Source organism: Caloenas nicobarica, chromosome 2, assembly GCF_036013445.1.
Source record: "Caloenas nicobarica isolate bCalNic1 chromosome 2, bCalNic1.hap1, whole genome shotgun sequence".
NCBI lineage: Eukaryota > Metazoa > Chordata > Aves > Columbiformes > Columbidae > Caloenas > Caloenas nicobarica.
Window position 1 is genome coordinate 37,691,226 of NC_088246.1, and position 24,689 is coordinate 37,715,914.

Here is a 24,689-nt window from a genome sequence, read left to right on the forward strand (position 1 = left end):
TCTGCCACGGCATCCACGCGTGGTACGGTGCTCCAGGCTGCAGCTGGCTTTCAAGTGTTTCAAGGGTAGGGATGGAAAACGGGTCCCGCGGGTGGGTGCGCACGCCGCGCCGCCCCCCGGGGCACAGGCCGGCGCCGGGCCCGGGGCCGCGCTGCCGCCCGGGGCCGGTGTGGGGAGCGGCACCAGCGCCGTGGGGCCGCGGGCGCCAGAACCGGCAGGCGCTCACCTGTCCCCGCGCTCCCCTCCCGCTCGGGGCAGGGTGCGTGTTAAATTTCTTTTTTTTATTTTTTTTTAAAAATTATTTTTAATTCCCCCTGAGGACCGGAACAGGCGTTTTTCTCCACAAGATCTTAAGAGTCTCCCCCGCTCCTTGCCCCCGCCTCCCAGCCAGCTCCCCCCTCCCCTGAAGGGAGGCGGGGGCCGCCGTACCTGGCGCCCTCTGCCCAGGGAGGAGCGCGCCGCGCCGCCCCGGCCCCGACGCACCGACACCGGCACCGGCCGCCGAGCAGGTGGGCGCGGAGGGGGCGCAGCGCTGCGGCTGCTGGGGTTGGGGGGTGCCCGGTGCCTCCCTCCCGCCCGGCAGCCCCGGTCAGCCGGAGGCGGCGGGGAGGGCTGGGCTGGCCGACCCCGAGGGCGAGGCGTCCGCTTCCCCTCGCCGCTCGGGCCGGGGGCCGCGGTGGGAGAGGTGGCCCGAAGGCAGGAGCTGCCGCGGGGGACGGGAGGACTCCGCGGACAAACTCGCTGCCGCGGCTCCTCACCGACCCCACGGCAGCGCCCGGGCACCGCCGCGCCCAAGCCCCGCTCCCCGCGGGGGGCTCCGGCAGCGCTCCCGGCAGCGCCCGGCCCCGCTCAGCGCCCGGGCGCCGGGCCAGGGAGGGCACGGCGGCGGCGGGGATACCCAAGCCCTTGGGATGCGGTTCCTCACAGCGGCGGAGGACGCGTGGCTGCGTGTTCGGGGCAGGGTTTGCCGAGTGCTGCTCTTCTCTTTTGCCAAGTAAAGGAAAACGCGCTGTTTTCAGGCGGCGGAGGATAGGAAGAACTTTTTTTTCCTTGTTTTTGCCCTTGAAATAGATATGTTGGAATAGGTCAGCTAAGGAAAGGGAGGCTGGGTAACCATCAGAGCTACCGTGCATTAAATGCTTATGTACCTGTTACAGGGGGAAAGCTGGAGAAGAAGCTCTTAAAGGTTTAATAATAATAAACAAGGGTAAAAATTAGACTAAAATCTTGTTACTTGCGCGTCAGCCTGTTTGCACTAATACAGAGCGACAGGAGGTGTGTTGGTAGTGGGTAGCAAGAGTGGTTTTTGTTACTATTCTTAGGATGTGCTTGGGGTTTGCAAAGGCGTAACAGCGGCAGGGAATGTCACAGCCCGTGTCGCTGCCCGCGCAGGGAGGGGCGGAGGAAGGGTGTGTTTGTGTTGTTCAAGGAGTCCGGGAGTTCTAGGAATAGGAAGGACACATTAGGCCAATATGCTTTTTTTTTCATTTGTTACTGAAAGTGGAATATTACTAAGTGAGTTTTCTGAAAGGTAGCAAAATAAATCTGATTTAGGAGAGAAGACACTGAGATATACATAAAGGTTGATCATTTCAACACAGAATGGTCTTGGGACAGTCTGAATTTATGGGCTAAAATCTGCAAGTGCTTCTGCTGATTCAGACAGCGAAATATTGCTGAAATTGTGATAACAGTGATACCTGTTATTGCGCATGCTACATCAACAGAATTGTTGAACTGCTTCCTGATACAATCAGTATTTTCAGTTTCTCCATCCATATAACCAGTACAAACTCCTGTTTATTTAACAACCTGTGTTTGTATAATCATTGTTAAAAGTCTTCAGTTCACATCCTTTGCACTGAAAGGCAAACCACGGGCAAGATGATGAAGGAAACGAATACAACTTTATTCTGTGATGGCAGTCCGAGCCGGGACAGTTGTTAGGTATGTGTGCCTGGGGGTGGTTCCTGTTCATTGCTTGCACCTGTGACCCAAAACAGTGTCCCAGCTGGAATGTGCAGGTGGTGCAGATGCAGCTGCCACCCACGGCTCAGCTAGTGAGGGACATTGCCCAACGTGAGGTGGAAAGATTGAGTCTGCTTTGCCTTCAGTCACAAGCTCCCTTGTACAAGGTAATATACAAGAAGCTCAGTGTGGGACCCTTAGAAAGGTTTGTGTAAGTGTGTTTTGTTTTGCTTTGGATGTTTTGCTGGTGGTGATGGTGACAAAATGTGGATTAGATGCATAACCAGAAAGAAATTCCATGGGAGTTGATTCTTCTCCTGTAGAATATCAGGGAAAGGAGTGGGGCTTAGCAACCAACATGCAACCACTATTGATGTTACGGTGACCTTGCTCTTAAATGTTTTTAAGTATTATCTATAACATTTTATTGAGGTTGAGCCTCCACTAGGCTAAGTGGCATATGAAATAGCACGAAAGTGCAGGTGCCTGTACCAGCTTGCAATATAAGTATGAAACTTAATTTTTTTAAAAAATCAAGGATATATGTTCTATGAAGACAGGAGTGTATAAATAGTTTGATTGGCTTTGTATACAGACTTTGGTTGCTTAGGGGCAGATGCAGAGCTGAATTCATAATGTGCAATGTTAAAGTCATTACTAGTTTGGATTTATTCCTGAAAATGGTTGAGGTGCACTTGAGATTCTGATTCTATGGTTGTACTGCACTGGAAAGAGCGATGACTGTATTTATCAGACCATATAGTATAATATAAAGCAACTCTCTCTTTTTCTTCTGTTACTTCTCTCCATCATCCTCCCCAAAAGAAAATATAAATAAAGGTCATGTAGCTTTTCAGTTTCTGTTACTCTGCATCAGGAAGGGCCATGCTAGGATTCCGTATGTAATGACTACCAAATATGAATTCACAGAAAGTATTTAGGGTTTTTATTCTAAAACAGTAAATCAAAACATAGCAGTGTTGCATCTCAGTAATCATACCATAACAGTCAAGATTGTTTGTTGGATGTTGTAACAGAACGTAGCATAGATGCTAATAGATGCTCTCTATATAATACTTTAAAAGAATTTATTTAGTTTGTTTGTTTGTTTGTTGAGGTCACTATTTGGGGAAATTAATTGTCCTCTGGAAAGAAGCTCTTGAAGTGAAAGCAACATCTTAGTCATAATAATTAGAAAAATATTTGCATATTTTAAGAGGCAGATGTTAAAACCTCTAATTTACTATTGTGTATTATATCTAAAATCAATATTAGCTGATATTACATATTAAATAGTTTTAGAATATTCTATCTCCAAAAAGAAGCAGGGCAGTGAAAGGATTTGTGTTATATTTCTTTGTCTGTTTGTTAGTCATAACTCACCTAGAAGAATTGCATGATTTTTCAGAAGTATTTGCTTCTGTGGAAGCTTTTCTGTACTCAGTGACTGGGACAAGTTCTGTTCAGTTATCAAAAGTAGGTGAGATTGAGCTAGCTCAGTTTAGCTCTCTTAACCTTGACTTCCATTAAGTTACTGATCTGGGATGTGTGTGAGCATCTTCTGGGGTATTTTGTAGATTATTTTTTACCATTTTATTTTATATTATGTGGGTATTTTGTGCCATTCATTTTAAGGTCTAATAAATGAGATCACAGGTGAAAACATGAAGCAGATAATTGCTTTAGGAAAATCATACAAGGCTCTGTTGTGCCAGAATAAAGATTCCTGGATTCTTCAGAGTATATGTAAAATTAATATCTAAATAAACATCATAATTGGATAAAATAATTTACTGGATATTATAGTCAAAAAGTCTTCAGTACTCTCCTTACACTGAGTTACTAGTGACTGCTATGCAGTTTTGAGGTATAGCTTTCTGGAATTCCTTTACCACTGTTCTTATAGATATTCCTTGATTAGTCTGTGCTCTTATGCAGAGTAGTTGCTCTCTTTGAGAGTCTGAAGCTTTCTGAAAATTGGCTTGTGGTAGCAAAACCTTAAAGGGACTTCACAGTTGCTTTTTCATCTGTGGGCATTCTGTGTCAGGATTGTCTAGTGGCTTCATTGTCAGGATGAACTGTGGTGCAAACAGTGCTGTATTTGCAAACAGTAAAAATGTTCCCTGAGGCATCCAAATCAGAGAGAAAAGTGTGTTTCTAGACAAAAAGTATTATTTTGAATATGCCCACCTTAATTTGACTTGTGAGTATCGTTGAGTGGACTCGTTCAGTATTACATATGTGACAGCTGTAAAGCTGCCTTTGGATTGCTTTGAAAGTGTGTGTAACAACTAAAGAATTTTCAGAAGGTGTGAAAGGCGTGTTTTCATGCCTTGGTTATTCAGACAACAGCTGAAATGGATTTCCTTTAGACTACCAGAAATAACCTCTCTCTCAAATAAGATCATGCACAGGGAGCCTGATACTTCTTTGCATTGACCCTGTGTCATCTTTCACCACTGTTATGAGTCAATCTATATAACCCACTGTGATGAGAAGAGGATAATTTTGTAGCCAGCCCAGGCAAAGGAGAGCAACTAAGCAGCTGTACTATAGCTACAGTGTAAGTGATAATACCAAGTGAAAAGCAGAGGAAAGCTGGACCAAGATAAAGTTCACTAAACATAAGAACAGAAAATTCAGCCTGAAAGCACTTGCTGAATCTTGATGCTGCTCTTTCAAATACCTAAGAAAACGACCTGCAGCTTCTATGTAATGGATATGCTATATCCTTCATTGACACTGTTGGCAAGTGCAATGTCTGCCTTGATAAATTAAAGCGGTGGCTAGAAATTACAGTGCTTCTGCTTGATTCGTAAGACAAGGGTAGAACGCTCCCCTTTAGATGAACAAAGTGAATGAATGGGTTTAGAGATAGCAACCCCTTTGTGGTGTTCTTTCAGGAACTAAATGCAGGTCTGTAAATGACTGCTGTACCATTTAACTTTTTCTAGTTACTGTATCATGTTTTACTCTCTTCATTGTAAGTAACAAAAAAGGAAAAAAAGAGGAGGGCAGAATATGATACCGGATCACAAGGGAGGTCTTGGGATCTTTTTTTCCTCCTTCATATCCTCTTGTTTGAAAAGGTATTATGTTATTGCTGTCCTCACTGGCATAGTTTTATGCAGTGAAAAACGTACATGCACCAGCGCTGCTGGCTGCCTATAAAACTGGCAAGTTTGAGGCTTTTGTCCGAGTCAGTCACACTTTTGTTTTATGTTCAGAAAAAAAGAAATAACACCGTATCTGTACAAAATCTATAGATCTGCTTTGTTAGTTCAGTAGACACATAAAGAAAATAGCAGAAAAGGCAAGCCAGGCTTACATATCAGGAAAATGGAGCATTTTTTAGTAAGTTACTTTCAGAGGGAATGTTTGCTCCTCTTGAGGATGTGTGAATCACTGCAGAAATATCTGTCAAATTCTGCCTAGGATTTGGACGGAAAGTTGCTTCAATCAATCAGTTGTGTGAGTGCAAACAGCTTAACACACATTAGTGATGTTACTTGTGTTACTACTTGAGTATTTTCAGAATAAAACCCTGAAGAACTGACCTCGCTTCTACTTGAAAAAAAATGAAAAATTAGTATAAAAAATAAGAGATGGATTAGTCCTTAAATTAGTAAATTGACTGAGGGAGTGGAGACTATCCCTGTAGTGTACTGCATGAGTGACAGATGTGGGGCCCGACAGGGCATCTAATGCAGGATGAAAGCCTTTTTTAGCCTTGAAATGACTAAGTAGCAAGGAAATTATGCAAAAGCGGATTGTACAAAGTATTCTTGGATCAAGTGATCATGAGTTTACATTGACTTAGCAGTAGGCGAAATGCTGCAGTGCCATGTGGGGATACCAGAGCTTGCTCTGAACAAGCTGTACCAGGAGCTGCAGAGGCCCATATAGCTGCAGGATGTGTTTACTGTGGTTGCTTTGCTGCTTTCCTCTGCCCAGACTGGTGTTTTTTCTCCAAAATTTCAGTCTGGTATCCAGCCCATCATGTGAGAGTTTGTATGCTGGCGCTAATGCTTACCAGCTCTAGTCAGGATGTATCTCCTGGTACCTCCTAGAATCACATTTCCTTTTTTTCAGAGCCGAATTGGCCTAGTTCTGCATTTCTTTTGATTTCTCTCAGTCCTAGCAACCTGTGCTGAACCCTGTGGTATCATCACACAGAGTTATTTACTTTTGCACCATGTGCAGTGTGTCTTCTCCAGGACAGACAACTCTACCTTGTAAATGAATTGTCCATTGACCAAAAACAAAGATGAAAGTGGAGAGGGGGGATGGCGAGACTGGTGAACAACTAGAAGAGAAATTTTCACAGAGGCAAGTAAAGAAAGAGAAGGGCCCAATCCAGAGTAGTAGAAGTGAAAGGCGAAATCCAAAACCAGCATAAAACTTGCCGCCAGTGTTGGTGGAAATGAGCGAGTCCTCATCTTTCTCCTGCTTATTCTGATGGTAGCTCATACTGGCTGCATTGGAAGTATTCTTGGGAGCAGACTCTAGTCTCGTTTGAAGAAAGGAAATTGCAGGAAACCACTTTGCTTCTTTGTGTCTATGATAGACACATCTCCACAAAAATCTTCTGTTGCCAGTTAGTCCCTAAAATTACCTTCCTTCTTCAGCAGGCAGCACAGTTAACTGGTTTTGGATTCCTAATGTCGGTTGCTTATTCTGTGTGTATGGGTGGGTGTCAGTCACGTTGTCCTCTTTGAATATTATGACTTTCACAAAGAATTGCAACTGAAGTGCTTTAATAGGTCAAAGGGCTGAATCTTCAATTTAGTAAAACTCGTATTGTTTCTTCTGAGAACTTTGTTTTACCAGCAATGCAGACATAGGCCTACAAATCAAAACATCTTTTGTCAGGGATTTTTAAGGGAATTAACAGTTACAAATGACTTTGTGATTTGTTGTTCTTTGTACAAAGTGAAATCATTGTCCTGTAAACAGATGTAGGTTTGGAGCTAGATATTTTGTCCATTGCCTTTAAAAACAGCTAACAATTTTATGTACAAGAAAACATATTTACACTTTGCACATAGGAATTTTTATAAATACATCAGCTATGACACTTAAGGTGCAATAAGAGCATTTTGCACTTTATTTCAGAACACGGAATTAGTTAAAATACTAAAAATGCAACATTGTGGTAGTGTAGTGAGGCTTCCTTAATAACATGGGGTCTTATATACCTTTTACTTTTAAGTATGGAAGCTTTACTCTTCAGTAAAGAACATCTAAGATGAGGTTACCAACTATGTCATTGAAATGGAGCAGCAGTTTCAACCAGATTGACAAATAAGAGCGTGGAAGTAAGGATGTATAAGCACGTTCAGAAGTTGTAGTTTAATTTGTTGGAACATCAGGGCCAGTATTTTTACCACTTGAAATAGATTTGGAAGGAATATTAAGTACTCACAGCTTACTGAAAACCAGGATCAAAGCTTCCCTTTCTTTATTTGAGGTGAGGATTTCCCTGGCGACTTATTCCTGCAGGTGACCAGACCATCACATTTTACATCCCTTGTGAAAGACAATTCTCCTTACAGCGTACAGTGACCACAATCCCTGCTGGGCCATGATACTGATAACTGTGTTGCAGGGAAAAAACAGCTTGTGTTAGATTGCCAGATTTATTTTCCTTGCATTGTCAGTATTTAACTGTGTTCCTTAAGCTGGTAGATATCAGCCCGACATGGCATGCATACAAGTTTCTGTAAATTTATATTTCCAAGATGGAAAGCTGTGAATGTTTAAAATAGGATCTCTGATGAAACATCATGTGGTTGAGAGTGAAAATTTTAGAATTATTTGAGACGCGGATTTTGAAAGTCTTGGAATCTTCTCATACCCACGTTTGCAAATTCTTTTCACTGGATTCGCATTTGAAAACAGACATTTGTTGAGCTGTGTATAGCAAATATAAAAAGCAAGTTGCTCAATACTGGCTTGTTTGAGTTTTCTATTTCGATGCTAGCTACTTAATTGGAAAGGAAAACTTTCTTCTCTTAGGGGAATTGATTAAACAACTTCAGGAATTTCTTCGGTAGAAACCATTCTCTGTACCAGTATACTTTTCAAATATGTCTCTTTATATTATATGAATGATAGTAAATAAATAAATGCGAAAACATACAATACTCTGCAGAGGCCACAAAACTTGCAAGTGTTAGCCTGAAACATCAGATTGCCTCTACTAAGAGAGCTCAAGTGCTGTTCACAGTGAAACTCTTGAGGAGTGTAAAACAGTCATCTTCAGGATGTGGCAGTGACCTTGAACTTCCACTGAGCTGCACTTTATTTATTTAGCTTAGGCAAATGATTAACTTTGCAAATGACTGTGTATCGAATTCACTATTGTTTATATATCTGGCAGTGAAATAGGCCATGTCTGACTTTGTGTGGATGATACATTTAAAGGAAACTCTTTTTATAAATTGATTCATTTGCAAAGTTATGTCTTTGTGCAAGTCCTAATTTCTTCTAACTTACCTCATTTGTCTTTGGGCTCTTTAACTTCAGGTTAGCACTATGGTCGGCATAATATATTTCTTCTTCTTCTTAGATGTTGTTCTTTTCTCTTGCCCCTTATTTAAAAGAGGATAACAAATTCTCTTATTCTACTTCCTTACAGCAATTAGTCTTCTATGGCAGATCCCCACGGAACAGAGGAAGCTACACCCTGAAACAGTCATGTGTAGGGACATGAAGTCATCTGCACAGCTTTGCCTCTGAAGGGAGGTTTGTCAAGACCTAGCACTTCGATTTCCAGCCTCAGCACTGTAGGGAACCTGGGGAGAACTCTGCCCACGGCACACATGGAAGCAAGGCGTCTTCAGATCCCTGTAATCTGTGCTAGGTCAGCCCTGGCTGGTTTGTGGTGTTATCAGGCTCCTGACAGAACAAGAGTCATGCTGGTTTTTGTAGGCAGAAAGGGGGTGCAGCCCTTAGCTGGATCAAGCCTGGTGGAAATAGTCCAAACTGGGGAGAATTTATGTTCCTTGGCTTAAATGCAGGATACTGTTACATGCTGTGAGATAATTCCACAGACTCTGTGTAGACAAATGCTGCTTAAGAGTGTTTCATCGGATATTTAATGGAGGAGAAGCCCCTGAGGTTTGTACATTTCAATGGAAAATAAAAAGCCAGATTCTGCCTTTAGTTGCAGTGACGTGAATGGTGACTGAGAGCAGAAATTTGTCTCATAAGTTGTATGCAAGCTGGGTACTGTCTGTTGGGAAATGGTGAAAGGCTGGAGTTTTCTTAGTCAGCTGTAGGGCTACACCTGTGAATGTGTTAAACTATATCTAGTAAAATAGGTATGTATATGAATGCTTCCATTTCTCATGAGCTGCAAAAGGAGGTAACAGTTTCACAGTTCTGCACTGCTCTTAAATCTCTTAAATACAGCAGAGACTGTCAAGTATTTTGTGGAGTGGTTATTTTGCAGAGAGGAAGCTGTGAGGATACTTGTAGGCTCTACCATGATTCCTCTTTGCTCTGTTTTCTAAACACAAAAAGTGATTCACACTAAAAATGGTAGAAAGAAATGTATCAGCTGGTGCTTTAAAATTACGTAGTTTGATTCTGTTATTCTTAAAATCTAAAGTGATTCATTCCAAACAGCAGCTTTTTCCAAGTCATTTCCAGTTTTATGGTAGTGACAAAAGAAAAATTGATCTGTGTAACACACATCCACTACTCTCTGTTTTTTCTCTTCTCTGATTCTTCATGTGTTGTACTGTCTTCGAAAGACCTGTGGTGTGCTTGTACCAGTGATTTCAGATGCTCTTTGGAGATGTTTGACAGGAGCAAACGGGGGCACAATTAGGCTCATTGTCTACTTTTCACATTGTGAAAGGTGAGCTTATTGATGCTGTTTCTCCTGTGTGACTTTGAAATTCTTTTAGATTGCTCTTAAAATATAAGGCTTTAAAAGCTGTAACTCAGAACAGTAGAGTTAATGGGGAAATCATATTTCATTAACTTTTAATCAGCTTTTATGTAAAAACAGAGTTTGTGTTCTACATTTTCTTTAGTTTTTAATCAGGAAATAAGACCAAGATTTCAGACAAGTTTTCCTGCACACCTATTAAATATCTACCCCAGTCTTCATTTTGAAGCAAAAAAAATATCTGTACATCTGCCCAAAGCTGAGTTACCTACCTCAGAGTGTACAGTTGCAAATGATTGCAAATCCAGTAATAACAAACCAGTTATTTTGCAGTCCTTTCTCCAAATTCATTAAAAGGGTTGCATTTTAAATTCCAGCTGTGTTGTTACATGAGTATACCACCTAAAGACATAAGGACTGTAGCCATATAAAAGAAAAAAAAATGCTACTAGCTAAGAAATAAATTTGCATATAAATGCATAATATGTGCATTTAAATAGTTGTTTTCTTCTGTCCTTTCCCCTTCCAGACATTGTTCCAAATGGAAGGCAGACCGTTCCCTGCCTTGCCTTTCCATGCCGGTTGAAGGTACTTCAGCACAGCCTTTGCAGACAGACCTGTGGTGGTTCTGCTGGGCATCAGTGTGGCAGGAGACGTGCCAGCTGCTGCCCAAAACCCACCTTGTTCCTTAGTGTGGCTCTGTGCTCCCAGCAGGACTTTGCGGTGTGTGCCCAGCACTGTGTCAGTGGCACTTTAGAAGGAGACCTTTGGGAAGCTTTTGGATCAGAGCTTGTGTCCATCTCGTGGCTGGGCAAGGTGAGACCAGATCTACATAAAAGCTTAGTCTGAGTTTACCACAGGTGAATTCAGACACAGGGCTGAGACCACTTCATGAAGAAGAAACATCTGCTTCTTCTCTGTCTTGTCTGACACTTCAAAATGAAGGTCTAGGTGAAGACTTTATTTGGGCCTTCAGAAATTTGGAGCTTGAGTTCTGTGTTGAGGACTGCACTTGCTGTTCTTACTTAAACCCAGCTGCTGTTTGAGCAAGCACTGTGAGAAGAAGCAAGGAACAGTCTGTGACACCTGAAATTACCAGTCTTAGAATTACCCTTACCAAGGGGACAAAAAAAGACCAATTGTTTTGAGACCCGAGAACAGTAATCAGTTCACTGACTGATGGGATGATTTGTAAGAAGTAAAACAGCTCAAAAAGTATAATTAGATCTTGTAAATGTACTTCTGAATTAGAATTCTTATATTTCAGAAAGCTGATGCTGAGGGGTAGGAGAAACTATTTTGCTTGGTACAAGGCAGAGTAATCTGCAGTAGAGTGCAAATGGGATCAAATGGAGAAAAGGAGAAATTAGGCTGATTTTTTTTCAGGCAATCTGAACAATGAGAACTGACTGTTAAAGAGCTTCCCAAGGGAAATAATACAAGCCACATTATTTGGGACACCTAAAATTAGACTTCAGAAAGCACTAAAAATAGATGTACAACCTTGCTTTGGTAGGGAGGTGGACTGGATTTGGGATTTTCCTTTTTTTGCAATAAATTCTGCGATTGTTGGGCCTGATTATGTTCTGTGATGTAGAAGTCAAGGGAAGATTTACATTATTTTTTGCCTGAGAAAACTGAGGCTAAACACATGGACTTCTCCCCTCCACCTCTTGACAACTTTTAAAACTATATCTTTATATTTCTGTCCCTCAGGGGTAATTCAGGCCCTGCTCTTCCAATTAGAAATATGTATATTTGGAGGAGAGGAGAAAGGGCACATGTGCCTTAAGGACCCTTCATGGCATTTCCCTCTTGTCTGGCTCTTAACAGACACTAGAACTGATCAACGTGATACTCCTTTTTTGTTTTTAATTCAGAATTTATTTAGCTTATAATGTGCAAATCCATAACTCCGGCATGTTCTGAAGCTATTGTCTGAAATTGCCAGCCATATTTTGAGTAGCAACTTGATGGGGGAGGAAGAGGCAAATGAAATACAGCCTAAATACGACCTTTAACAAAGGAATAGAGGCTTCCAAATAACGTGTTTATATATTAAAGTGTTGCAGTTGTCTTCTTTGTTTTTATTTAAATACCAACCACATAACTGAGATAGGTGCAGTGATACAAAAGAGGTTCTCGTACCGAGTTTGACATATTAAAATGTGTAGATTGTGCAGTTATGACCAAATTTTAAGAGCTAATTTTTTTATTGAAGATGCCTACCTTTATCTACATCCAGTCTTTCTTTGCTATCAGTGTCTCCTTGTGTTAATGACAGCACTCCTTCTTCCAAAGCTCGCTTGAACAGATAGAACCCTTACATGGAAAATGTTTATTCACTGTGTAGGTATTAGATGTGATCACCTTGACACTGTAACAGTACCGGTATAAAAAACCATAAGAATTCGTCTGTGTGCACAAAAGCATGCCAAGGTTGGGACACTTAGCTTCTGAATTTGTGATAGGAGACAAACGAAGGCAGAATTTTCTGAAAGATAGTTCATTTGTAGAGGATTCAAAACAGCATGGGAAGAAAGCTATAGGGCGTCTCCAATGTTTAATTCAAAGGTTGTGGATTATAGCCCCCCAAAGTACATTCTTCTCCTGTGTCACTGGACCAGAGGATTCTGGATGAGGGAATGGGATACATGGTGAACACTGCCTATGCATGGAATTTTGGGTTGTAGGTGGCCACAAGTGGTCTCAAGTTGTGCCAGGGAGGTTCAGATTAGATATTAGGGAAAAATTCTTCATGGAAAGGGTTGTCAAACACTGGAACAGGCTGCCCAGGGAAGTGGTGGAGTCACCATCCCTGGAGGTGTTTAAAAGATGTACAGATGTGGTTCTTAGGGATGTGACTTAGTGCCAGAGTAAGGTTATGGTTGGATTTGATGATCTTGAGGTCTCTTCCAACAAAAATGATTCTATGATTCTGGTCCTGGGACTTAGGCTGCATCACTTGGAGGAATAGATGCTGGGGCTGGGACTAGTGAGAGAGGCAGACAGAAAAGAGGAGACTGAGGGTGACCTCATCATGGTCTACAATTTCCTCACAAAGGGAGGAGGGGCAGGTGCTGATCTCTTCTCTCTGGCATCCAGTGATAGGACCCGAGGGAATGGCAGGAAAATGTGCCAGAGGAGGTTTAGGTTGGACATCAGGGAAAGGTTCTTCCCCCAGAGGGTGGTGGAGCACTGGAACAGACTCCCCAGGGAGGTGTCACGGCCCCAAGCCTGACAGTGTTCAAGAAGAGACTGGACAACACCCTCAGACACATGGTGTGAACTGTGGGGTTGTCATATGCACGGACAGGAGTTGGACTCGATGATCCTTGTGGGTCCCTTCCAGCTCAGGACATTCTATGATTCCGTGAATGGTCTGCATTTCAGATGCAAGACTGACTTCTAAATACCAAGAGCTGATCCCATTTCCTTTCTCCCGCTGCCGCTCGCCCCCAGTGTGCTTCACCTCCTGCTGCCGTGCATATGATCTGCCACAGATGCGTGGGTTGCATTTTTTTTTTTTTTTCTAATTTGACTAAAGGCATATTTTTCCAATCTAAATCCTTAATGAAGACAAAAGGCCTGTATTGCAGGGTAGGAAGATACTAACCCGAAACATATTATTAGCAGGGAAGACTCATTCTCCTTATGTCCAGGTTTTTTAATGACTTAATTGAGGAAAAGAGAGAGCTTGAGATAACAGCTTTTTGCACAGGGAACACTGAGGGTGGAATGGTGGAGATGCTGTAATGCCAGCTTTCTTGGAAAGCTTCATTAAGCCGTTATTGAAGTGATTGTGACCAATTCTGTCACAGATCCAGAGTGCTTTGATGTGGTAGGCCTTTGCATAGCAATCTCTCAGGGGAGAAAGCAAATGTTGCAGAAGCTCTGCGTAGTTAATTTTTTGATCGGTCTCCCATAAAGTGTTTTACAAGATACAGCTGAAGGAAAATACTCAGATATTATCTGGATATTGTTCACTGACACTTGGTATGAAGTGGACAAAGCTGTATGTACCTTTTAACTTCATTGCCTCTTCTAATCTACCCCATCTAAGTATTCCCCCAAAGATTGTAACTTGCCACATTTCTGTCTTGTCCTCTCTCCTGAAGCCTTCCAGATTGAATAGTCTCATTTCTTCTGCTTACACAGGTGATTCTTAAATTATTTGACCAAAAGGTTTCAGGCAGTTGGAAAAGCATAAACAGGGTAACTGCTTTTAAAAAAGAAGGAAAGAATTAGGGGACTAGGGCCTGGGAACTGTGGTCCTTTCAACTTAACATAAATGTCTAGAAAAACATCAAAATGAGTAAGATGTTTCTAAATGCTTAGAGGAGAAACGAAAATAAATTATCATCTACAGAGATGTATAAAGAGCAAATGTGTCAAATCAGGGTAATTTCCTGCTAAGATAAAGCCTTATAGAAAAGAAAGAAATAGCAGATGACGTTTTGTGTTATGGTAGGGCTTTTGACGCCATTTTGCATGACATTGTAAAGAGTCTCTGAAGACAGTCATGATGCGATGGACCTAAAACTAGATGTAAACCCATGTTTAGAGCATTTCTTCAATACATGAAATGCTTGGTCCTTATATGCTGCCCTTTGGTAACAGAACTATGTTTAATGAAACTTTAATTTGTAGAATGATTTCTTCATTTATTCAATCTTTTTTTTTTTTTTTTTCCTTTGGTAGCATTGGAGCAAGTCCAGTGAATGTTAGAGAGTCCCTTACTCCGTCTTTAGAGCAGCAAAACTCTGGCTTAAAGTCAATGGAGTTTTTGTCCCAGCAGGAGTGTGTGTACCTGTGGTTGCCTGTGAATTGCATTTCAGGGCTATGGGGCTGGACTGAGGCAAGGCATAATAGTTAAAGCTGGCCTGGCTGGCATCGATGCATTCGGTATTCATGGCATTTGGCCAGATCTGTGAGCTTGCTCTTTAGATGAATGTTGTCATCGGAGAACTATAATGAGGCTGCTCGTTCTGCAGTTTTGGAAGCAGCACAGTATAAAAGTCTTCAGTCTGCTGAGAGCTAGAAATTTGGCTGATCTTCAGCTCACAGTGTATAAACACGTTCCTCCTTTTCTTTTTTTTCCCCAGTTTTCTTTCTCCTCCCTTCCTTCTCCTCAAGGACATAGACTTTGGTTATATTTTTGATAACTGCGTGGAGCTAGAAATCGGAACGGATGCCTGTGCCACCGCCGCCAGCACCACCTCCTCCTCCACCGCCTCCTCTGCCTTCTGGAGGGCCCCCTCCACCACCACCTCTGGTAAGATTGACTTTTCATCTCCATTAGCAAAAGCTTAGCTATAGTAGCCAGCTCAGTCCCCCAGAATTTTGGTGTGGATATTCATAGCGAATATCTACTTGTTTTGCTGGCTTTTGTCCTTCTGTTCATTAGATCTGTCATCTCCAAAGTGGGATGTGTGTGATCATCCTTTGGGTTGCAAGAAGAAAATACTAGAACTTTGGTCATACATGCGTATTATTTATAAATAAGTAAATATAAGTATATTGGGATGCATGCTCAAAATTTTTTTTATTGCTAGGGGTGCAGGATCAGAAGGTTTGGAGATAATTGCATTAGGGTGCATGTGGTGAGAATTTAGCATTTGTGAATATTTCTCCAGCCACAGGGAACTCATTTTTGTATTGGTAATGTGCAGGTGGTAAGTGTTAATTTCTTCATCCTCTTTCTTACAGCTTCTGTTAAGACGCACAGTGTTCAGTGGTAGGTGTTGCTCTTTCTAGCATATGCTGTCTTCCTGGGGATACAGCACAATGTGCTTTTATACATGTGCAGGAACAACTACGGCTTCTAACAGATGATTACTCTGTGTGTCATGAAGCAGAACGTGCGCCCTGCCAGTATGTTTGCAAGAAGAGGAGGATGCTCTGAGTGAAGTTCAGGGTATTGCGTTTTCATACCTTCACAATCAATTATTGTACTTATGGTAAAACATGTGTAAGTCATTCCTTGTGTTCTGCAATTATTTGTTCATAGCCTGTTTCTGCACTGAAACTCTTAGACTGTTTTTGAAATAGTGAAACCTGGCAGGGTTGTGTTCAAAACATAAAATCTCTCCTGACTTTTTTTTTTCTGTCACTGCTGTAATTATTTGCAGTGTATGTTAGTCCCTGTAGTAAAACAGTATGTGGTACTTTAAATGTACTTCAGATTATTATTCTTTTTAAGAACTTTATTTCTCCCTTGCATTCTCTGGCATCTTTGCCTGTTTTGTTCCCATGTATGTCTGTAGATTTTGTTTGATAATGTTCTTATATTATCTTCCTTGAGGAGAAGGCTTCCTTGCCTGTTTCTCTCTGCTACTTTGCAGGCTGAACCATTTTGTAAAACTCCCTGTGAACTGTGGAGATGAAGAAGAGGAAGACACAGACAGCACATTAAATCAGCAGTGCTTCATTCCTTTTTTCATTCTGTTTTACCTTTGGGCACCATGAGCACTGTTTTCAATTAGCAGCTCTTCTGGATTGGTGCACAATTGGTGAGATACTATAATTAATGGGCTGAATTTTGTGAGCAACTTAATGCCCACAATGGCAGTTCAAGTCAACAGAAGCTGCAAGTGTTCTTATCCTAATACATTTAGTTCAGTAAATATCTAGAGATATTTTTAGACTTCTCTAATGTACGTCAATTGTAAAAGACTTGAGAAAGCTAAGAGTACCCCAAAAGACCAGTATGAACAAGTTCGGCTTTTTGTTTCCCCTCCTTTTCTGATGACTAGAACCACTACTATGACAGGGTTTTGATGCAAGGGGGCATATGCTGTATTTCTTTATTTTAGTTAGATCATTCTATTTCAAATGTCATCTTCTGTGTGTAAGACATAGAGAATTTAGGGTCAGTTTTATCTTGGTGATAGGATACAAACTAAGCATACTTCTAATTTAATGTCTGATATTACAGCCTTACTTTTAAAGAGCGTTGACACTGAAAAGAGCACATGAACCAGCATAAAGAAAATAATGTGACAGAACACTGAGGTTTTTTGTAACAGCAAAAGGATCTTTCCCTGTCCAAACTGAATCAGAGAGGGCCAGCTTTGAGAGATCTGTAGTCTCCCTGGTGAGTTCAGCAGAAATGCAATGTAAGAGTCAGCTCTCCAGTTGGTGCCAAGTTGCAGAGTAAAATCTTATAATTGGGGAACCCATGGAAACTTGCTACAGACCCCGTTTTCTTTTTCTAGGAAGCTATTTTCTGGTACTTGGCATCTGTCTTTTACAGCTGCTAAACTGCCCAGCTGTTGTTACAGCTGCTAAATCTGCAGTTGGAGGATGGAAGAAGAAAAATTCTAACAGGCACGTAGGTTTAAGGAAAACCTTTAAAGCAAATAAGTTTTATTTGAGCAACACCTGGAAACATTCCAAAGTAAACAGCACTGTGATTTTTATTATACTGATATAATTAAATCAGAGTAACATTTACATGTTAGCAATTAAAAGTTGGGTTTTAATTTTGCTATTGATGTGCAGGCAATCCACTAGTTTAATTTACTTGATTTATGTTAGAAGAGAAATGTCTGTGCGTAGGTTGAGGTTTTAGAATCCTGTCATTTTGCATTATGCCATTGCATGGGTACCATGGACTTCTCTTTCTTTTCTAATTATATGCAAAATAGCTGTATTTTCCTCTTGTTTTCATTGTTAAGAGATTTTTGGCAGAAGTATTCACCACATTATCTTTTTTTTGGCAAATTTTCTTAGTGAATATGATGAGCCATGGTCCCAAATGATTTTGAGCTCCTTACTTCATTGAAATCCTGAGTACAGTTAGCACCTGACTCTTTTGTACTGTGAACTCCCTCTTAAGGCAGAAGAAATGTAGGTTCTTTCCTACTGTTTTCAAAGATTTTGGATTTGCAGATATTCTGTAAGTATTTGTACTGAATTCTGCTCACAAAAGTTGTTGCAAGGCAATAGTAAAGTGATTTGGAGATGGTACTTCAGACATGTTAGGAGCCACCTGTGCCCAACAGCTGAAAAGCTACTGGCTGTTAGAGCTTACTTAAAAGAAAACAAAGTGGATTTTTCAGGAGGGAATGGTAGGGTATCTGTGATAGCAGATGTAGGTGGCTGAGTCAAAATGTAAATATAGTTAATTGGATGAATTGAGCATGTCTTCCAGTGCCTGCCTTCTGGGGATCTAGAGAAAGATGAGACGGATGAGTAGGCAGCATAAAACTGTGCCCCAATCTATTTCCTGGTACTGGCTTACGGAATTCAAATCTTTTTCTCTTTCCCCCTCCACCATCGTAGAGGAAACTTAGCAAGGTGGCATTAGTTTGTTTGTCCTAAAGCTCTTTCAGTTTTATAGGCATATGTGCATCACATGGGTAGGTTTTTTCATAGGTCTTTGTTGGTTTGTGGGGGTTCTGGGAGGGGCTGGGATGGTGGTGGTTTTGTATTTGGTTTTTTTTAAAGCTTTCTGGTCCTGAAAAATTTCTTTTTATTCCCCCTCTACTTCTTTTATCTCTTTTGCCCTTTAATTTATCATATGAGGTATTCTGGTTAGTTTTGGTTGTCATATTTCCAGGAGTAGATACCACCACTGAGAGTGACTGAAAGTTTCTCTGCTTAATCTCCCAAGAGAGGTTCAAGAGAAAATTTGGCTTTGATAAACCATGTTCACTTTTTACATGCAACGGAGGTTGTTCACTGCTGTGCAGCCTTTGTCTGTATATTTGAATTCCTAATGTTATGATCAGTCATCACCTATTAAAAATGTTAACATTGAAGGAAGTGTGGATGTGTAGCAGCCCTGCTGGGTTGTGCCTTATTCAGAGAAGATGTTTGTTTAATGATTCATATGTTTTTGGAGTTTAAGGAAATACTTCTATTCTCTTTAGACTTGTTCTTATTAAAGTCTTAGCATAGAAATTAACCCCCCAAAACCATAATGGATCAAATTACTAAAGCCAGTAGAGTAGCACCAGGAGTTTATTTTTCCTTATTGGTGTACTGAAAACTAGGAGAGCAGGAGAAGAAAGAAATATCCTTATTTTGGTGTGGAAAAATGTGAAACTTGAAATAATGCTCAATGCTGGACTGGCATGTAGATTAACCTTACTGATCACTGCATTATTATTTGGTTTAAAAAATATAATTTGTTGTAGATAAACAAATTTATGTGTTTACTAAGTTTGTTATTCTGACTGGATTTCCTTTTTGTAACAAAAATTCAGAAGAGCAATTCCTCATGGAATAACACTGTGATAAACGCATAATTTACACAGAGGGAGGATTTCCAATGTCAAGGAAAACATCAGCTGATAGTTTTCTTTGGGGGGATGTTTTTTTTTTCCCCTCCTTCATACAGTTCTCAGAGTGAAAACCTTGTGGAGCTGTTTTCCCCAACCTTCCCAAGAAATTCAGAGCGCTACAGTGCTTATCTGAAGTTGTGTGGGAGTTGGTTTTTCTCCTGTGACATTTAGTACTACTGTTCTTCGGCAAGAGAAAAAAAAACGTATATACAACAGCTTGCTGAAAATCCTGATGATTTATGGTATTTTGATTTGGTCTTAACCAGATATAATATGAGAAAGAGAATGTGTGCATATAAGTGTGTTTATGCATTAATGTGTGTACATCTGCTAATTATTTATTGTAAAAATGAAGGTAATTTCTTGGGTGAGCAATAGGCTGACAGGCCAGGCTTAAAGGGTTCTAGTAAATGGGGTTATGTCAGGCTGGCAACCAGTCGCTAGTGGGGTTCCACTGGGATCCATCTTAGGGCCAACGCTCTTCGATGTCTTTATAAATGACTTAAACTCAGGACTTGCGGGGTTGCTTAGTAAGTTCACTGATGACACAAAACTGGGAAGAGCTGTCGACACCCTGGAGGGCAGAGAGGCCCTGCAGAGAGATCTGGACAAATTGGAGAAGAGGGCAATCACCAACCGCATGAAGTTTAACATGGCAAGTGCCGGATTTTGCACCTGGGACATGCTGACCCTGGCTGTACATACAGACTGGGGGGTGAGATGCTGGAAAGCAGCTCTTGCGCAGAGGGATCTGGGGGTTCTGCTCGACAGCAAGTTGAACGTGAGCCAACAGTGTCCTGGCAGCCAAGAGGGCAACCGTGTCCTGGGTACATCAAGCACAGCATCGCCGGCCGGGCGAGGGAGGTGATTGTCCCGCTCTGCTCTGCACTGGTGCAGCCTCACCTGGAGCACTGGGTGCAGGTCTGGGCACCACAGGGTAAAAAAGATATAAAGCTACTGGAGAGTGTCCAGAAGATGGCTACGAAATTGGTAAAGGGTCTGGGGGTCATCGTGGCTACAGCTTCCTCACAAGGGGAACTTTTCTCTTTAGCGACCAGTGATAGAACCCAAGGGAATGGCAGGAAGATGTGCCAGGGGAGGTTTAGGTTGGACATTAGGGAAAGGTTCTTCCCGCAGTGGGTGGTGGAGCACTGGAACAGGCTCCCCAGGGAGGTGTCACAGCCCCAAGCCTGACAGTGTTCAAGAAGTGACTGGACAACGCCCTCAGACACATGGTGTGAACTGTGGGGTTGTCCTGTGCAGGGACAGGAGTTGGACTCAATGATCCTTATGGGTTCCTTCCAACTCAGGATATTCTACGATTCTAAGTTTCCATTCAGGCCCCTAGGCATGCATGCATAACACTGAAAGCTTAACAGGATCATGCATAGTGCCAATTACAAGATATTTAGGAATGTGTTTACTAAAATTTTAGGCGAGCTGTGAGTAAGATCAGATATAATACTTTGTCATGAAGTTCCTAGGTCAGGAGATACTAAATCATAGTATTTATTGCAGCTAGGGAAAACATTTTGGAGCCGAGTGTAGGCTTGGTTACCTTGTTGATGACTGGCCATCATCCAGACTGTGCTGAGGGCTGGGCAAGATGCAGCTGAAATTTTGGAGAATACTTTGTTCCAGCCAAAATAAAGGAACTGATTTTTAGTGTTTTAATAATGTATCACATCTCATACCTGTGTGCTTTCATAAAGAAGTGAGCAGCAATTATGTAGAGAAGATGCTGTGTCTTTGTGTGGTTTATTTGTCTTCATTTTCAGATAGTGGAAAATGTGGGATTGCACAGCTATAGCATCTCAAAGCATCGCTGCTGCAGTCTTATGTTCATGTAGTCAACAAATACAGAAAGGGTAAGTGGGAGCTATGAAAAGTGGGGAAGGTGTAAAGAAAGCATAGTACTAGGTTGGCATTGCTCCATGTGTTTAATGTGGACAGGGGCATGTACTGCAGATATTCATATGTGCTAATCTTGAATTCTTTACTTGAGATCTCTTAGGTCACCACTTCTAATGTATTTGGGTGGCAAGTTCTGTTTTGCAGGTTTCTTCATAATGTTGTGTGTCGTCTGAATGGAACACAAAGCATTTAATTTTTTTTTCTTGCTGTCTATTTTTCATCTGTATAATGTATAAAGTATGGAGACTGCAGCATGTCGCAGAGGTACCAGATGTAAAGATCAAGCCCAGGTACTAGAAGCAGCCTAGCTGCAGAGAGCTCAGAGGTTAATCTACCATTCTAATCAGAAGCTAATACTGCCCTGAAAATCACTACGCCATCTGTAGTGTATGCAGTGGCTACATATTAAATTCCATCCCTCAGTTAATCTTACACTTGTAGCCTTTTAATCAAAAGAGAACTCAGAATTATAGCAATACTTGAGTTGGACTTCTCTGCGTGGCTGGAAGGTGACATTGCAAGAAATGTTAGTTTCTTACTATCCTCCTATGTTGGGCTGACCATAATTTTCATGGATGCTAAAATGCATAACAGGTAACTGGGTAGGAGAAATGGCACAGCATTCTTAGAACAGGGCAAGATTAAATTGTGATACACATAGGTTGCCATATGTTGAATATTTTGTTATCACTACTCATAGTAGCCCTCGTCATTCTGGGAACCCTGCTGTGGTAGAGAGAGAGAACAAACAGCAGTGGTGTCACTGGCTCCCATGGCAGCACTTTCAGCCTTGGGCCGTTTGACACTTTCATTGCAATGCCACGGCCTCAAGTTTTCTTCTTTATGTAAGAATTTTCACTTATGTTTTCACCGATGCAGAGGAAATCCTGGGAATTTGAATCCCCAAAATTTAGAAATCAGAATGTGAAGTTCAAAATTATGTTTGAATGTAGTCTCAGGGTATTTTGGTATCTGACTTTTGATCTTTCTGAACTGCTGAGAAAAAAATTTTAGAGCAGTTTTGATTTTATACTCCCTCCATTTTGGTGGCTACTGTTACTGCATATTTTCTTTTAGTGAAAGAACAGCCAGAATTTATGTTGAAAATGTGGATGTCAGTAAGCTAAATACACACAGAAAAGCTAAATGGCTCAGCAGGTATAAATCACCATATTGATTCCCTTGCATTTTTGCATTCAGGTACAGAAATGTAGGAACCCACACTGGAAAAATTTAAGTATAGCCTTTTGAATGAGCCCACTGCTCCGTTTGTAGCAGGAGCAATTGAACCTTTAAGTATAGAAGATTTTACATTGTCTGATGGAGTGGTGCTAACACAAAATGAAGAGGGTTTTATTGGGTGCAGTGGCGTTGATCACTGGTGGTGTTTGGAATGAGCACTGCAATAGAGACGTAGAAAACAATAACTCCTGCTGTGCTATTTTTTCTCTTTTGTTCCCTGCTGCTGTGTCTGCTGGTACACTTCGAGTGGGTAGATGCTCGTGCAGAGCAGGCACCATCTCTGCTAATGCTGAAACGCCTCATTATTTGGGACTAAGGCCAGGACAAGGCGGTGGCTGAAAGGCCGGGAAGAAATCTGTAACAATAGATCAGCCTTGCTAGAAGCTGAGCAACAAGGCTGGTGTGGACAAGGCCTATCTAAGGACACACATTGCTCGATGACCTTCTCAACCCGGCAGGTTCAGATTGCAGAACTTTGTGCGATGGAGACTGAGATCATGGTTAATCATTATTGAGCTGGGTGTAGATGGAATCGTGAAATGCTGGTCCTGTCATTCTCTTGAAACAATGACTTTGTTAGTTGCCAGGAAGCTATTTGGCATGTCCCCTTATGTGAGTTCCCTCAAAAAAAGAAAAAAGAAAAAAAAAAAAAAGGTTGGCTGGAGAGTGACCCCCTCACATGGGAAGCGTTTGCAGCTCAGCTTGCTAGAAGGCTGAGAGATTGCTGTGTAAACCAAGTGCCAGGAGTTAATTCATTTCATCCTGTGCTACACAGCAGAAACACGAGAAGCGGCCCTGATCTTGCAATTGACTGTGCAGGTGGAGTCTTGCACCGTGGCAAGGTTTCCCATTATTAAAAAGCTTTAAATCAGAGATCAGGGCTCTATTGTGAATAGATGAACCAAAACTCATACATACCAGATCTCACAAGCTTCTGTATAACCGAACTGTTTAGAATACTTAAAATAAGTCATGTGCTTTGCTGTTGAGACTAGTTGGATTTTTTTCCTTAAGCTGGAAGGGGAGTTTGTTTTGTTTTATTTTGCATTTGACCATGCATGAGTGAAACCACACCTGATGCACATTTAAATGCAAGAATGATGACAATTGTACTTCTATTTGTGACTTGCTGGAAACTGGATTTATTTTATTATTTTAATAAGCTCCTGGTTTTTGTTGCAATTGCATTTCTTGGCACAGTCACAGGAGAGACTTTAGCTGCCTGTCTGAGAATTCTTTGTAAGAGCAATGCTCCTGCCTGCTGGGCAAACTGCTTCTGCTGCAAATACACAATTGTGAATTCTTGGCATAATTCTAAACTAGTAAAAGTGGATTGTTCTTGGGAAAACAAGTTCCTCTGGCATTTCATATTTCATGTGAGGCTACAAATGCATAGATGACTTTTATACTCCTCTACTATGTCAAGGAAGCTATACTTGTTAGCTTACACTGAGGTTTCTGGTCATCTTCCTTATTCTACCTTGTTCCAAAACAACCTCATTCTTTTAGTTAAAAATTATGACATTGTAGTCTGTTTGAACATTCTGGCATCTTACTGGCAATATTTCTTTTTCTGTTAGTTTCTGGTTTTGAAAAGGATGCAGAGTTGAATTCGTGTAAATACAGTAGTCCTGATGCTTAACAGGGATCTCCTTAGGGAACCCTTGTGGTCAGCAGCTCGCAGTTGAGCGGAAGGATGCTATGGAGTAAGTTGCTTGTGAGCAGGTCTCCTCTGTTCTTAGTCCACTCTTTTTCATCAGCAGTGTTCCCAGAAGGGTATGTTAGCAGGACGTTGCCCCTTATGGCCCCTTACTCCGTGTCTGTGCCCTTCAAGACTGCTGTAAGCACCAAGCCCGTGCCTGGCATTCCTTCAAGAGAGCAGGAGCTTTATGGCTGGATGAGCACCCAGTCGTCGTCTCTCCCTCTGTGCCCTCCTACTTGGAGAGCCTTGCTATGCCATATGGGCAATGAGAACACCCATCATCCTTCCTCAGATGATTTACCAACCCCAAACAAGCTGTGTCTTCCTCTCGATATTCTTAGCTATCTCTGGCATGACGCACATACAGCATTACACAGCTCTCCTCACCTTTATTGTCCTCTTCCCCGAACAATCCATATTTGTCTACACCAGAATCCCAGTTATTGTTAATATAGTGTTTGGGGGGGTTGTTATATTTCCAGTTGTTCTGGCTCTTCCTTGATGCTTTGCGTGTCCTTGAAGTAAGGTTTAGATATCTCAGTTGTCTCTCACTGTTGACGGACTGTTTCTTTGGCCAGACTTGGCACTGCCACGTCACTGACTGCGTTGCGTATGTACCTATTACTGCTTTTGCCATGTCTGCTGTTCTACATGCTGGTTTGAATTGTCCATT

The 24,689-nt window shown here is 41.6% G+C and overlaps 1 protein-coding gene across 1 annotated transcript in view; it reads left to right on the forward strand.

The window, feature by feature from the left end:
• Positions 1 to 440: 440 nt before the first annotated feature.
• WIPF3 (WAS/WASL interacting protein family member 3) overlaps positions 441 to 24,689 on the forward strand; it is a 39,048-nt gene continuing 14,799 nt past the window's right edge. The window contains exons 1-2 of the mRNA XM_065629991.1: positions 441 to 509; positions 14,974 to 15,143. Coding sequence (XP_065486063.1) covers positions 15,060 to 15,143 — 84 coding nt within the window. The 5' untranslated portion in view covers positions 441 to 509; positions 14,974 to 15,059. The remainder of the gene's footprint in view (positions 510 to 14,973; positions 15,144 to 24,689) is intronic.